The following is a 13,008-nucleotide window of genomic DNA, read 5'->3' as shown; positions in this document are numbered from 1 at the left end:
ATTTATCATTTTTAATCATTTTATAACTCAAAACTGCCAAAAAATTGAAACTGAAAAAAAAATTTTTCTTTGACATAGTTTTGTTTTGAAAACTAAATCAAGAGCAAAACTGTGTCAAAAACTGTGTCAAAGCCATTTTTGACAAATCTTGCTCCAAATGGATAAAAATTTGTCATAGGGCTCTAATTTATCATTTTTAATCATTTTATAACTCAAAACTGCCAAAAAATTGAAACTGAAAAAAAAATTTTTCTTTGACATAGTTTTGTTTTGAAAACTAAATCAAGAGCAAAACTGTGTCAAAAACTGTGTCAAAGCCATTTTTGACAAATCTTGCTCCAAATGGATAAAAATTTGTCAGAGGGCTCTAATTTATCATTTTTAATCTTTTTATAACTCAAAACTGCCAAAAAATTGAAACTGAAAAAAAAATTTTTCTTTGACATAGTTTTGTTTTGAAAACTAAATCAAGAGCAAAACTGTGTCAAAAACTGTGTCAAAGCCATTTTTGTCAAATCTCGTTCCAAATGGATAAAAATTTATCAGAGGGCTCTAATTTATCATTTTTAATCATTTTATAACTCAAAACTGCCAAAAAATTTAAACTGAAAAAAAATTTTCCCTTTGACATAGTTTTGTTTTAAAAACTAAATCAAGAACAAAACTAAATCAAAAACTGTGTCAAAAACTGTGTCAAAGCAATTTTTGTCAGAAAAAGCCAGTTTTGATAATTTAGCACAAAAATCCTTCGAAAACGATATTTTCAACTCCTAAAATTTCCATTATTTGAAATTTTCTGTAAAATTTTAATATATTTGACGACTTTCAATCTCAAACTCCCTCATTTGGTACTTGACTAACCATTTTTATTCCTACTAACTGTTAAAAATAACCCAAAATTATCGCAAAACATAATTTTTCGGGAAATCCAAGAGCTGCGGGAAACTTTCCAGCGTTTCTTTGTCAATATGATCCAATCTCGTGGGAACGGCTCTCGGTTGCCTAATTTGCGACGTCACATTTTGCATTATTTCTTCCGGCACTTTGTCATCGGGGAACAAATGGAGGCACTGCATCACATGTCTTCGCTGCAAATTTCCACGCATCGAACTGTAAACCGCCTTTTTCATGATCATAGTTTTGTCTTTGGTATGCAACTCCCATGCCAAGGTCCACGTTGCACCGCCCGGATAGCCCGTGTGATGAAAATACGCGCGTTTAGTCCATTCCGTGCCTGGCAGCGCGATGTCTTTCGTATTGATACAGACGACGTGATCGCCGCAATAATCTAAAAAATCAATTTGATGAGAAAAATATTCAAAATTAAGGAAATTTCTTACTCATTGGATGATAAATGGGCTTGTGGAGACCCAATAAAGCCCTTTTAATGAGTTCCGCCGACTGAAAGGGGTTTTGCCATTTGCAATCGTAAATGTGCCAGATCTTTGCGAAGGTTCCCCATTGCTAATTACAATGAAAAAGTCGTGAATTTTTGATTTTTTTATGAAATTTTCAAGATTTTTCTTACCTGACCCCTTTTAACGAGTGACATCCTTCCTAATTTTTATATTTTTTCAAGTTTTTTCGGAAATTTTATTCATGCGAAAATCAAAACATGGGAAAAACGTCAAAATCTGTCGATGCCAAATGCGAACGGGGCACGAAAGATTAAACGTCACTGAAATTCTGAGTCAATCTGCACTTTCCGTCGACTTTTAAAGGGAAATTAATCGAAAGATATCGGAAATTACTTAAATTTTGTTGCTCAATTTAGTCCACCGCTGTGATAAAAAATGGTAAGTTGCGAAAAAAATCCCCGGAATGCCGAAAAAAATGAGAAATTCGTATCTGGCACACCCATTAATGTTTGCTCTACATGTCAACAACCAGCAGAATTTGATAATTTTTTATTTTTTTCAATTTTTTTTAAATTTTTTTCAGACGGAACACCAGATGGATTGCGCTTTGGATTTGATGCGTCGCCTGCCCCCGCAACAAATCGAGAAAAATCTCATCGATTTGATCGATTTGGCGCCCGCTCTGTGCGAAGACCTGCTGACATCCATCGACCAGCCACTGAAAATTGCCAAAGACAAGGCGACGGGGAAGGATTACTTGCTGTGCGACTACAATCGTGACGGCGACTCGTACCGATCGCCGTGGTCAAACACGTACGATCCGCCACTCGAAGACGGGTCGTTGCCGTCGGAGCGCCTTCGAAACCTCGAAATTGAAGCCAACTATGCCTTTGATCAGTACCGCGAGATGTACTACGAGGGCGGCGTGTCTTCCGTCTACTTGTGGGACTTGGATCACGGATTTGCGGGCGTCATTCTGATCAAGAAGGCGGGCGACGGCAACAAAAAAATCAAAGGGTGCTGGGACTCGATTCACGTCGTCGAGGTGCAGGAAAAAACGTCGGGACGCAGTGCGCACTACAAACTCACGTCGACCGCGATGTTGTGGCTGCAAACGAACAAGCAGGGCAGCGGCACGATGAATTTGGGCGGCAGTCTTACGCGACAAGTGGAACAAGATGCGGCAGTGGGCGAAACGTCGCCGCATATCGCCAACATTGGGCGCCTCGTCGAAGACATGGAGAACAAAATTCGCAACACACTGAACGAAATTTACTTTGGCAAGACCAAGGACATCGTGAACGGACTGAGAAGCGTGCAATCGTTGAGCGACCAGAAGCGCGAGGACGAACTGAAGAAACAGTTGGCGCAACAACTGCAACTCCGGAACAAACCCGACAACTAACCAACGCAGGAAATTGTCTTCGGTTAAAAAAAAGTATTTATCTATTTTTTTCAAAAATTATTTTTTTATGTAATTTTTTTTTTGTTATGTCGATACTTTAACCAATTTATATATTTTTTTCATTTAAAGAAATTATTAAACATTTATTTACCAATATTTTACTCGCAACGCAATCAACTTCAATACGCATCTCTCCAAATTAAGCAATTAAGGTTAACAAAAAAAAAAACTATTCACGAAAAAATAGAAAAAAAAATTAGAATGAAGAGAAAAAAATTAGGCGAATTTGCTACTAAAACAAATAATTAATAAAAATTAGATCGCTTTTTGTATTAAATTCCATTTCTGTTCTTTTTCTAGCATTTATTACCCAGGATTAAATCTATAAGCGTTAAGGCATAAATATATATTAAACTAATAAATAAAATGATTTAAAAAAAACATTTTTTTTTTTTTTTGAAAAATTCATAGTTTAAAAGTAAAGGTAAATTGAGAGTAGAAAATCTAAGCGTAATAAAATTTCAAACAATTTTTTTTAAATTTTATTTGATCGAAAATTGACCAAATATGAATGGAAATCATCTTTAGAATGACTTTTTATTCAATTTTAGGCTTGAAATCGATCAAAAATTTACTTGCTGAGAAAAACTCGATTTTAGGTGAGCATGAGATAAAATCGAGATAAATTTTATTTGATCGAAAATTGACCAAATATGAATGGAAATCATCTTTAGAATGACTTTTTATTCAATTTTAGGCTTGAAACCGATCAAAAATTTACTTGCTGAGAAAAACTCGATTTTAGGTGAGCATGAGATAAAATCGAGATAAATTTTATTTGATCGAAAATTGACCAAATATGAATGGAAATCATCTTTAGAATGACTTTTTATTCAATTTTAGGCTTGAAACCGATCAAAAATTTACTTGCTGAGAAAAACTCGATTTTAGGTGAGCATGAGATAAAATCGAGATAAATTTTATTTGATCGAAAATTGACCAAATATGAATGGAAATCATCTTTAGAATGACTTTTTTTCAATTTTAGGCTTGAACAAAAATTTACTTGCTGAGAAAAACTCGATTTTAGGTGAGCAATTTTAGGCTTGAAACCGATCAAAAATTTACTTGCTGAGAAAAACTCGATTTTAGGTGAGCATGAGATAAAATCGAGATAAATTTTATTTGATCGAAAATTGACCAAATATGAATGGAAATCATCTTTAGAATGACTTTTTATTCAATTTTAGGCTTGAAACCGATCAAAAATTTACTTGCTGAGAAAAACTCGATTTTAGGTGAGCATGAGATAAAATCGAGATAAATTTTATTTGATCGAAAATTGACCAAATATGAATGGAAATCATCTTTAGAATGACTTTTTATTCAATTTTAGGCTTGCAACCGATCAAAAATTTACTTGCTGAGAAAAACTCGATTTTAGGTGAGCATGAGATAAAATCGAGATAAATTTTATTTGATCGAAAATTGACCAAATATGAATGGAAATCATCTTTAGAATGACTTTTTATTCAATTTTAGGCTTGAAACCGATCAAAAATTGACTTGCTGAGAAAAACTCGATTTTAGGTGAGCATGAGATAAAATCGAGATAAATTTTATTTGATCGAAAATTGACCAAATATGAATGGAAATCATCTTTAGAATGACTTTTTATTCAATTTTGGGCTTGAAAACTATCAAAAATTTACTTGCTGAGAAAAACTTGATTTTAGGTGAGCATGAGATAAAATCGAGATAAATTTTATTTGATCGAAAATTGACCAAATATGAATGGAAATCATCTTTAGAATGACTTTTTATTCAATTTTAGGCTTGAAACCGATCAAAAATTGACTTGCTGAGAAAAACTCGATTTTAGGTGAGCATGAGATAAAATCGAGATAAATTTTATTTGATCGAAAATTGACCAAATATGAATGGAAATCATCTTTAGAATGACTTTTTATTCAATTTTAGGCTTGAAACCGATCAAAAATTGACTTGCTGAGAAAAACTCGATTTTAGGTGAGCATGAGATAAAATCGAGATAAATTTTATTTGATCGAAAATTGACCAAATATGAATGGAAATCATCTTTAGAATGACTTTTTATTCAATTTTAGGCTTGAAACCGATCAAAAATTTACTTGCTGAGAAAAACTCGATTTTAGGTGAGCATGAGATAAATTTTATTTGATCGAAAATTGACATGAATGGAAATCATCTATTTTTTATTCAATTTTAGAAAAAAACTCGAATGGAAATCATCTTCAGAATGACTTTTTATTCAATTTTAGGCTTGAAACCGATCAAAAATTGACTTGGTGAGAAAAACTCGATTTTAAGTGAGCATGAGATAAAATCGAGATAAATTTTATTTGATCGAAAATTGACCAAATATGAATGGAAATCATCTTTAGAATGACTTTTTATTCAATTTTAGGCTTGAAACCGATCAAAAATTTACTTGCTGAGAAAAACTCGATTTTAGGTGAGCATGAGATAAAATCGAGATAAATTTTATTTGATCGAAAATTGACCAAATTTTATGAAAATCGATCAAAAATTTACTTGGAAAAAACTCGATTTTAGGTTTGAGATAAAATCGAGAAAAATTTTATTTGATCGAAAATTGACCAAATATGAATGGAAATCATCTTTAGAATGACTTTTTATTCAATTTTAGGCTTGAAACCGATCAAAAATTGACTTGCTGAGAAAAACTCGATTTTAGGTGAGCATGAGATAAAATCGAGATAAATTTTATTTGATCGAAAATTGACCAAATATGAATGGAAATCATCTTTAGAATGACTTTTTATTCAATTTTAGGCTTGAAATCGATCACAAATTTACTTGCTGAGAAAAACTCGATTTTAAGATGAAAATTGCAAATGAATGGAAATCATCTTTATAAAACTTTTTATTCAATTTTAGGCTTGAAACCGATCAAAAATTTTATTTTAGGTGAGCATGAGATTTTTATTCAAATCGATCAAAAATTTACTTGATAAATTTTATTTGATCGAAAATTGACCAAATATGAATGGAAATCATCTTTAGAATGACTTTTTATTAAATTTTAAGCTTAAAATTGCTCAAAAATTGACATGCTGAGAAAAACTCGATTTTAAGTGAGCATGAGATAAAATCGAGATAAATTTTATTTGATCGAAAATTGAAAAAAATGAATGGAAATCATCTTTAGAATGACTTTTTATTCAATTTTAGGCTTGAAACCGATCAAAAATTTACTTGCTGAGAAAAACTCGATTTTAGGTGAGCATGAGATAAAATCGAGATAAATTTTATTTGATCGAAAATTGACCAAATATGAATGGAAATCATCTTTAGAATGACTTTTTATTCAATTTTAGGCTTGAAATCGATCAAAAATTGACTTGCTGAGAAAAACTCGATTTTAGGTGAGCATGAGATAAAATCGAGATAAATTTTATTTGAATCGAAAATTGAGACCCAAATATGAATGGAAATCATCTTTAGAATGACTTTTTATTCAATTTTAGGCTTGAAATCGATCAAAAATTTACTTGCTGAGAAAAACTCGATTTTAAGTGAGCATGAGATAAAATCGAGATAAATTTTATTTGATCGAAAATTGACCAAATATGAATGGAAATCATCTTTAGAATGACTTTTTATTCAATTTTAGGCTTGAAACCGATCAAAAATTGACTTGCTGAGAAAAACTCGATTTTAAGTGAGCATGAGATAAAATCGAGATAAATTTTATTTGATCGAAAATTGACCAAATATGAATGGAAATCATCTTTAGAATGACTTTTTATTCAATTTTAGGCTTGCAATCGATCAAAAATTGACTTGCTGAAAAATCTTCACTCGATTTTACTTGCTGTGAGCATGAGATAAAATCGAGATAAATTTTATTTGATCGAAAATTGACCAAATATGAATGGAAATCATCTTTAAAATGACTTTTAATTCAATTTTAGGCTTGAAAACTATCAAAAATTTACTTGCTGAGAAAAACTTGATTTTAGGTGAGCATGAGATAAAATCGAGATAAATTTTATTTGATCGAAAATTGACCAAATATGAATGGAAATATCATCTTGACCAAATAGAATGAAATCATCTTTTTTATTCAATTTTAGGCTTGAAACCGATCAAAAATTTACTTGCTGAGAAAAACTCGATTTTAGGTGAGCATGAGATAAAATCGAGATAAATTTTATTTGATCGAAAATTGACCAAATATGAATGGAAATCATCTTTAGAATGACTTTTTATTCAATTTTAGGCTTGAAACCGATCAAAAATTTACTTGCTGAGAAAAACTCGATTTTAGGTGAGCATGAGATAAAATCGAGATAAATTTTATTTGATCGAAAATTGACCAAATATGAATGGAAATCATCTTTAGAATGACTTTTTATTCAATTTTAGGCTTGAAACGATCAAAAATTGACTCAAAAATTTACGATTTTAAGTGAGCATGAGAAAAACGAGATTTTATTTGGAAAATTGAGCAAATATGAGATTTTATTTGATCGAAAATTGACCAAATTGCTGAGAAAAACTCGATTTTAGGTGAGCATCAAAAATTTAGCTGAGAAAAACTCGATTTTAGGAATTTGATCGAAAATTGACCAAATATTAATGGAAATCATCTTCTGAATGACTTTTAATTAAATTTTAGGCTTGAAATCTATCAAAAATTGACTTGCTGAAAAAACTCGATTTTAAGGTGAGCATGAGGAAGAAATCGAGATAAATTTTATTTGATCGAAAATTGACCAAATATGGAGGGAAATCATCTTTAGAATGACTTTTAATTCAATTTTAGGCTTGAAACGGATCAAAAATTTACTTGCTGAGAAAAACTCGATTTTAGGTGAGCATGAGATAAATTTTATTTGATCGAAAATTGACCAAATATGAATGGAAATCATCTTTAGAATGACTTTTTATTCAATTTTAGGCTTGAAACCGATCAAAAATTTACTTGCTGAGAAAAACTCGATTTTAAGTGAGCATTTTAAGTGAGCATGAGATAAAATCGAGATAAATTTTATTTGATCGAAAATTGAGAAAATATGAATGGAAATCATCTTTAGAATGACTTTTTATTCAATTTTAGGCTTGAAACGATCAAAAATTGACTTGCTGAGAAAAACTATTTTAGAGCATGAGATAAATTTTATTTGATCGAAAATTGACCAAATATGAATGGAAATCATCTTTAGAATGACTTTTTATTCAATTTTAGGCTTGAAACCGATCAAAAATTGACTTGCTGAGAAAAACTCGATTTTAAGTGAGCATGAGATAAAATCGAGATAAATTTTATTTGATCGAAAATTGACCAAATATGAATCGAAATCATCTTCAGAATGACTTTTTATTCAATTTTAGGCTTGAAACCGATCAAAAATTGACTTGCTGAGAAAAACTCGATTTTAGGTGAGCATGAGGAAATCATCTTTAAATCGAAACCGATAAAAATTTTATTTGATTGAGAAAATTGACCAAATATGAATGGAAATCATCTTTAGAATGACTTTTTATTCAATTTTAGGCTTGAAACCGATCAAAAATTGACTTGAGCATGAGAAAAATCTCGATTTTAGGTTTTTAGCAATGAAACGATCAAAAATTTACTTGCTGAGAAAAACTCGATTTTAGGTGATCATGAGTTAAATTTTATTTGATCGAAAATTGACAAGATATGAATAGAAATCATCTGCGGAATGACTTTTTATTCAATTTTAGGCTTGAAATCGATCAAAAATTGACTTGCTGAAAAAAACTCGATTTTAAGTGATGAGAAAAATCGAGATAAATTTTATTTGATCGAAAATTGGCCAAATATGAATGGAAATCATCTTTAAAATGACTTTTAATTCAATTTCAGGCTTGAAATCGATCAAAAATTTACTTGCTGAGAAAAACTCGATTTTAGCATGAGAAAATCGAAATTTTATTTGATCGAAAATTGACCAAATATGAATGGAAATCATCTTTAGAATGACTTTTTATTCAATTTTAGAAACCGATCAAAAATTTACTTGCTGAGAAAAACTCGATTTTAGGTGAGCATGAGATAAAATCGAGATAAATTTTATTTGATCGAAAATTGACCAAATATGAATGGAAATCATCTTTAGAATGACTTTTTATTCAATTTTAGGCTTGAAATCGATCAAAAATTTACTTGCTGAGAAAAACTCGATTTTAGGTGAGCATGAAATAAAATCGAGATAAATTTTATTCGATCGAAAATTGACCAAATATGAATGGAAATCATCTATAGAATGACTTTTAATTCAATTTTAGGCTTGAAATCGATCAAAAATTGATTTGCTGAGAAAAACTCGATTTTAAGTGAGCATGAGATAAAATCGAGATAAATTTTATTTGATCGAAAATTGACCAAATATGAATGGAAATCATCTTTAAAATGACTTTTAATTCAATTTTAGGCTTGAAACCGATCAAAAATTGACTTGCTGAGAAAAACTCGATTTTAGGTGAGCATGAGATAAAATCGAAAAATCATCTTTAGAATGACTTTTTATTCAATTTTAGGCTTGAAACCGATCAAAAATTGACTTGCTGAGAAAAACTCGAGATAAATTTTATTTGATCGAAAATTGACCAAATATGAATGGAAATCATCTTTAGAATGACTTTTTATTCAATTTTGGGCTTGAAAACTATCAAAAATTTACTTGCTGAGAAAAACTTGATTTTAGGTGAGCATGAGATAAAATCGAGATAAATTTTATTTGATCGAAAATTGACCAAATATGAATGGAAATCATCTTTAGAATGACTTTTTATTCAATTTTAGGCTTGAAACCGATCAAAAATTGACTTGCTGAGAAAAACTCGATTTTAGGTGAGCATGAGATAAAATCGAGATAAATTTTATTTGATCGAAAATTGACCAAATATGAATGGAAATCATCTTTAGAATGACTTTTTATTCAATTTTAGGCTTGAAACCGATCAAAAATTTACTTGCTGAGAAAAACTTACTTCATTTTAGGACTTTTTATTCAATTTTAGAAATCGATCAAAAATTGACTTGCTGAGAAAAACTCGATTTTAGGTGAGCATGATATAAAATCGAGATAAATTTTATTTGATCGAAAATTGACCAAATATGAATGGAAATCATCTTTAAAATGACTTTTTATTAAATTTTAGGCTTAAAATCGATCAAAAATTGACTTGCAAAAAACTCGATTTTAGGTGGGCATGAGATAAAATCGAGATAAATTTTATTTGATCGAAAATTGACCAAATATGAATGGAAATCATCTTTAGAATGACTTTTTATTCAATTTTAGGCTTGAAACCGATCAAAAATTGACTTGCTGAGAAAAACTCGATTTTAGGTGAGCATGAGATAAAATCGAGATAAATTTTATTTGATCGAAAATTGACCAAATATGAATGGAAATCATCTTTAGAATGACTTTTTATTCAATTTTAGGCTTGAAATCAATCAAAAATTTACTTGCTGAGAAAAACTCGATTTTAGGTGAGCATGAGATAAAATCGAGATAAATTTTATTTGATCGAAAATTGACCAAATATGAATGGAAATCATCTTTAGAATGACTTTTTATTCAATTTTAGGCTTGAAACCGATCAAAAATTTACTTGCTGAGAAAAACTCGATTTTAGGTGAGCATGAGATAAAATCGAGATAAATTTTATTTGATCGAAAATTGACCAAATATGAATGGAAATCATCTTTAGAATGACTTTTTATTCAATTTTAGGCTTGAAACCGATCAAAAATTTACTTGGTACAAAAAACTCGATTTTAGGTGAGCAAGAGATAAAATCGAGATAAATTTTATTTGATCGAAAATTGAAAATCATCTTTAGAATGACTTTTTAATCAAAAATTTATCGATTTTATTTGATCGATCGAAAATTGACCAAATATGAATGGAATCATCTTTAGAATGACTTTTTATTCAATTTTAGGCTTGAAATCGATCAAAAATTTACTTGCTGAGAAAAACTCGATTTTAGGTGAGCATGAGATAAAATCGAGATAAATTTTATTTGATCGAAAATTGACCAAATATGAATGGAAATCATCTTTAGAATGACTTTTTATTCAATTTTAGGCTTGAAATCGATCAAAAATTGACTTGCTGAGAAAAACTCGATTTTAAGTGAGCATGAGATAAAATCGAGATAAATTTTATTTGATCGAAAATTGACCAAATATGAATGGAAATCATCTTTAGAATGACTTTTTATTCAATTTTAGGCTTGAAACCGATCAAAAATTGACTTGCTGAGAAAAACTCGATTTTAAGTGAGCATGAGATAAAATCGAGATAAATTTTATTTGATCGAAAATTGACCAAATATGAATGGAAATCATCTTTAGAATGACTTTTTATTCAATTTTAGGCTTGAAATCGATCAAAAATTTACTTGCTGAGAAAAACTCGATTTTAAGTGAGCATGAGATAAAATCGAAAGTTGCGAAAAATTTTAATGGAATTTAAAAAAATAGGTAAAAAAAAATAAGTTTTTGACTTAAAAGCTTAATTTTAAATATTTTTCAAGTTTTTACTCAAATTAATATTAATTCGATGAATTTTCTTAATTTTAAGTCAAAATCTGTACTTACTTGAGAAATTGTCGACTATTTGAGAAATTTTCATGAAATAAGAAAAAACAATTACATTGAGGCAAAATATATATATTTCTATATGCGTCTAAGTCTTAGAATAAAGATTCACAAAAAAAATTAGTAAAATTACAATTTTTCTTCCTTAAAAAATATCCTTGAAATATTAGTAGCGAATGTTTTGGATCGACCGTTCTTCCAGCTAATATTCTTGCTTTTTTTTTTGGGTTTAATTTAAATTTCTAACAGTTATCGACAATGAATTAGTGTTATGTACAGTGAAGACAGGACTCTGACTATTCTCGAGATAAAAAATAAATTATTCGACAACATTTGAAGCGAACAGAAATTCAACTACTGGCTTGCTTTTGCGACTTTTTGTCATGAAAAAAGTTTTGTCTAAGTATTTTTTTTGTTTTTGTAACAATTTTACAGTAGTGAGTATGGGTGAGTGTGGGTTTTTTAATTGTTTGATCCATATTGATATTTGTTGGGCGATGACGCATGATACAGTTCCGTCGTCGACGCGGAGGTATCCAAGGCACCCGAAGTGCGTGTCGCTGCCGCGCTAATTTTCTTCCAATCCGCCAGTTTGGACTCTATCCGATCGATGCGTCGGAGCAGGTCATAAATAATACTGATCGCAGTCACTCTTGTACTAGAGGCAATTGCATTTCCGTTGCTTGTCGGGCTGCCGCAAATGTTTTTGTTGGGGTCGGAGGATGGCGATGTGGCTGTTGTCGCAGTCGAAATGGACTTTCCAAACCCCAAATCTGCCGCCGTCGTCGTTTCGTGATGCGTCGCACTGCCATTCATGACACGCGATGTCGTGCCATCGTCTTCATTGCCATCGTTATCGCTCGTTCCGCCGCCTTTTTGCTCGCGCACCTTCAGTTCTTGCTTCAAATCGCGCGCCTCGTCCATCAATCGCTGCAATTTAATCTGCAACTTTTCCTTTTCATCCACCTCCGACTCGAGCAGCGCATTTTTCTCGTACGCCTGATTCAGCATCAGCTCAAAACTGTTCACGGATTCCGCCACGACGCGATTTGTCCTTTCAAGGTCGTCATTTTTCTGTTCGAGCTGCGTCACGTATTTTTTTAGCTTGGTGTGCTCCGTTTGCAGCGCACCCACTTCGTCGTCCTTTTCACTGAGATCATTGAGGCACGTCTGCAATTTTTTCTTCAGCGACTCATTTTCGAGTTTCAGTTGTTCCACGTTCTGATTGAGACGCGACAGCTGTTTTTCGTTCTGTTGGATTGTCGTTTCGAGTTCCGCCTCCAGTTGCTGCGATCCTTCCATGAAGTCATCGAATTCTTTTTGGATGTCATTCTTTTCAGCGAGCAAAAGTGTCGCTCGTTTCTTCCAAAAGGCCACTTCCTCGGCTGCTGATGCAAAATTTGGTACTTCCATCGTCTACAGGAAGCTCTGAAACGCCCGTCTACGAGAAAAAAAGCGAAATTCAAGAAGAAAATTGATAAAAAATTATTTTTTTTATTTACTTTTTGATTTTTGCGTTGTTTTTCGTGTGACAACTACTCCCGAAATTCGCTCTTGGGCAATTTTTGATTTTTTTGTCCCACTCACATTTGAAT

General features: G+C 31.3%; 3 protein-coding genes across 3 annotated transcripts; 1 reads left to right on the top strand and 2 right to left on the bottom strand.

Annotated features, from left to right (window-relative positions):
- Positions 1 to 844: 844 nt before the first annotated feature.
- Positions 845 to 1,644, bottom strand: LOC134829368 (large ribosomal subunit protein uL13m-like). The gene is made up of 3 exons (XM_063842418.1): positions 1,529 to 1,644; positions 1,341 to 1,464; positions 845 to 1,288 (listed from the first exon to the last, which is right to left on the bottom strand). Exons 1-3 carry the CDS (start codon positions 1,550 to 1,552, stop codon positions 900 to 902), a joined length of 537 nt encoding a protein of 178 aa, XP_063698488.1. The 5' UTR covers positions 1,553 to 1,644; the 3' UTR covers positions 845 to 899.
- A 12-nt stretch (positions 1,645 to 1,656) lies between these two features.
- Positions 1,657 to 2,909, top strand: LOC134829367 (F-actin-capping protein subunit beta-like). The gene is made up of 2 exons (XM_063842417.1): positions 1,657 to 1,796; positions 1,942 to 2,909. Exons 1-2 carry the CDS (start codon positions 1,794 to 1,796, stop codon positions 2,761 to 2,763), a joined length of 825 nt encoding a protein of 274 aa, XP_063698487.1. The 5' UTR covers positions 1,657 to 1,793; the 3' UTR covers positions 2,764 to 2,909.
- Positions 2,910 to 11,479: 8,570 nt separating this feature from the next.
- On the bottom strand, positions 11,480 to 12,950 carry LOC134829366 (nuclear distribution protein nudE-like 1-A). The gene is made up of 2 exons (XM_063842416.1): positions 12,916 to 12,950; positions 11,480 to 12,854 (listed from the first exon to the last, which is right to left on the bottom strand). The coding sequence occupies exon 2, from the start codon at positions 12,824 to 12,826 to the stop codon at positions 11,876 to 11,878; it is 951 nt and encodes a 316-aa protein (XP_063698486.1). The 5' UTR covers positions 12,827 to 12,854; positions 12,916 to 12,950; the 3' UTR covers positions 11,480 to 11,875.
- Between the last annotated feature and the right edge of the window lie 58 nt (positions 12,951 to 13,008).

Source organism: Culicoides brevitarsis, chromosome 2 (genome assembly GCF_036172545.1).
Source record: "Culicoides brevitarsis isolate CSIRO-B50_1 chromosome 2, AGI_CSIRO_Cbre_v1, whole genome shotgun sequence".
Lineage (NCBI taxonomy): Eukaryota > Metazoa > Arthropoda > Insecta > Diptera > Ceratopogonidae > Culicoides > Culicoides brevitarsis.
This window is presented reverse-complemented; position numbering and strand designations above follow the sequence as displayed.

Excerpts from the sequence above, each read along its gene's own strand:
- LOC134829368 (XM_063842418.1), bottom strand. The coding sequence starts at position 1,552 with ATGTCACTCGTTAAAAGGGGTCAG. Across the intron at positions 1,465-1,528 it reads CACTCGTTAAAAGGGGTCAG|CAATGGGGAACCTTCGCAAA; the intron begins GTAAGAAAAATC and ends CATTGTAATTAG. Across the intron at positions 1,289-1,340 it reads GCCCATTTATCATCCAATGA|ATTATTGCGGCGATCACGTC; the intron begins GTAAGAAATTTC and ends TTGATTTTTTAG.
- LOC134829366 (XM_063842416.1), bottom strand. The coding sequence starts at position 12,826 with ATGGAAGTACCAAATTTTGCATCAGCAGCCGAGGAAGTGGCCTTTTGG.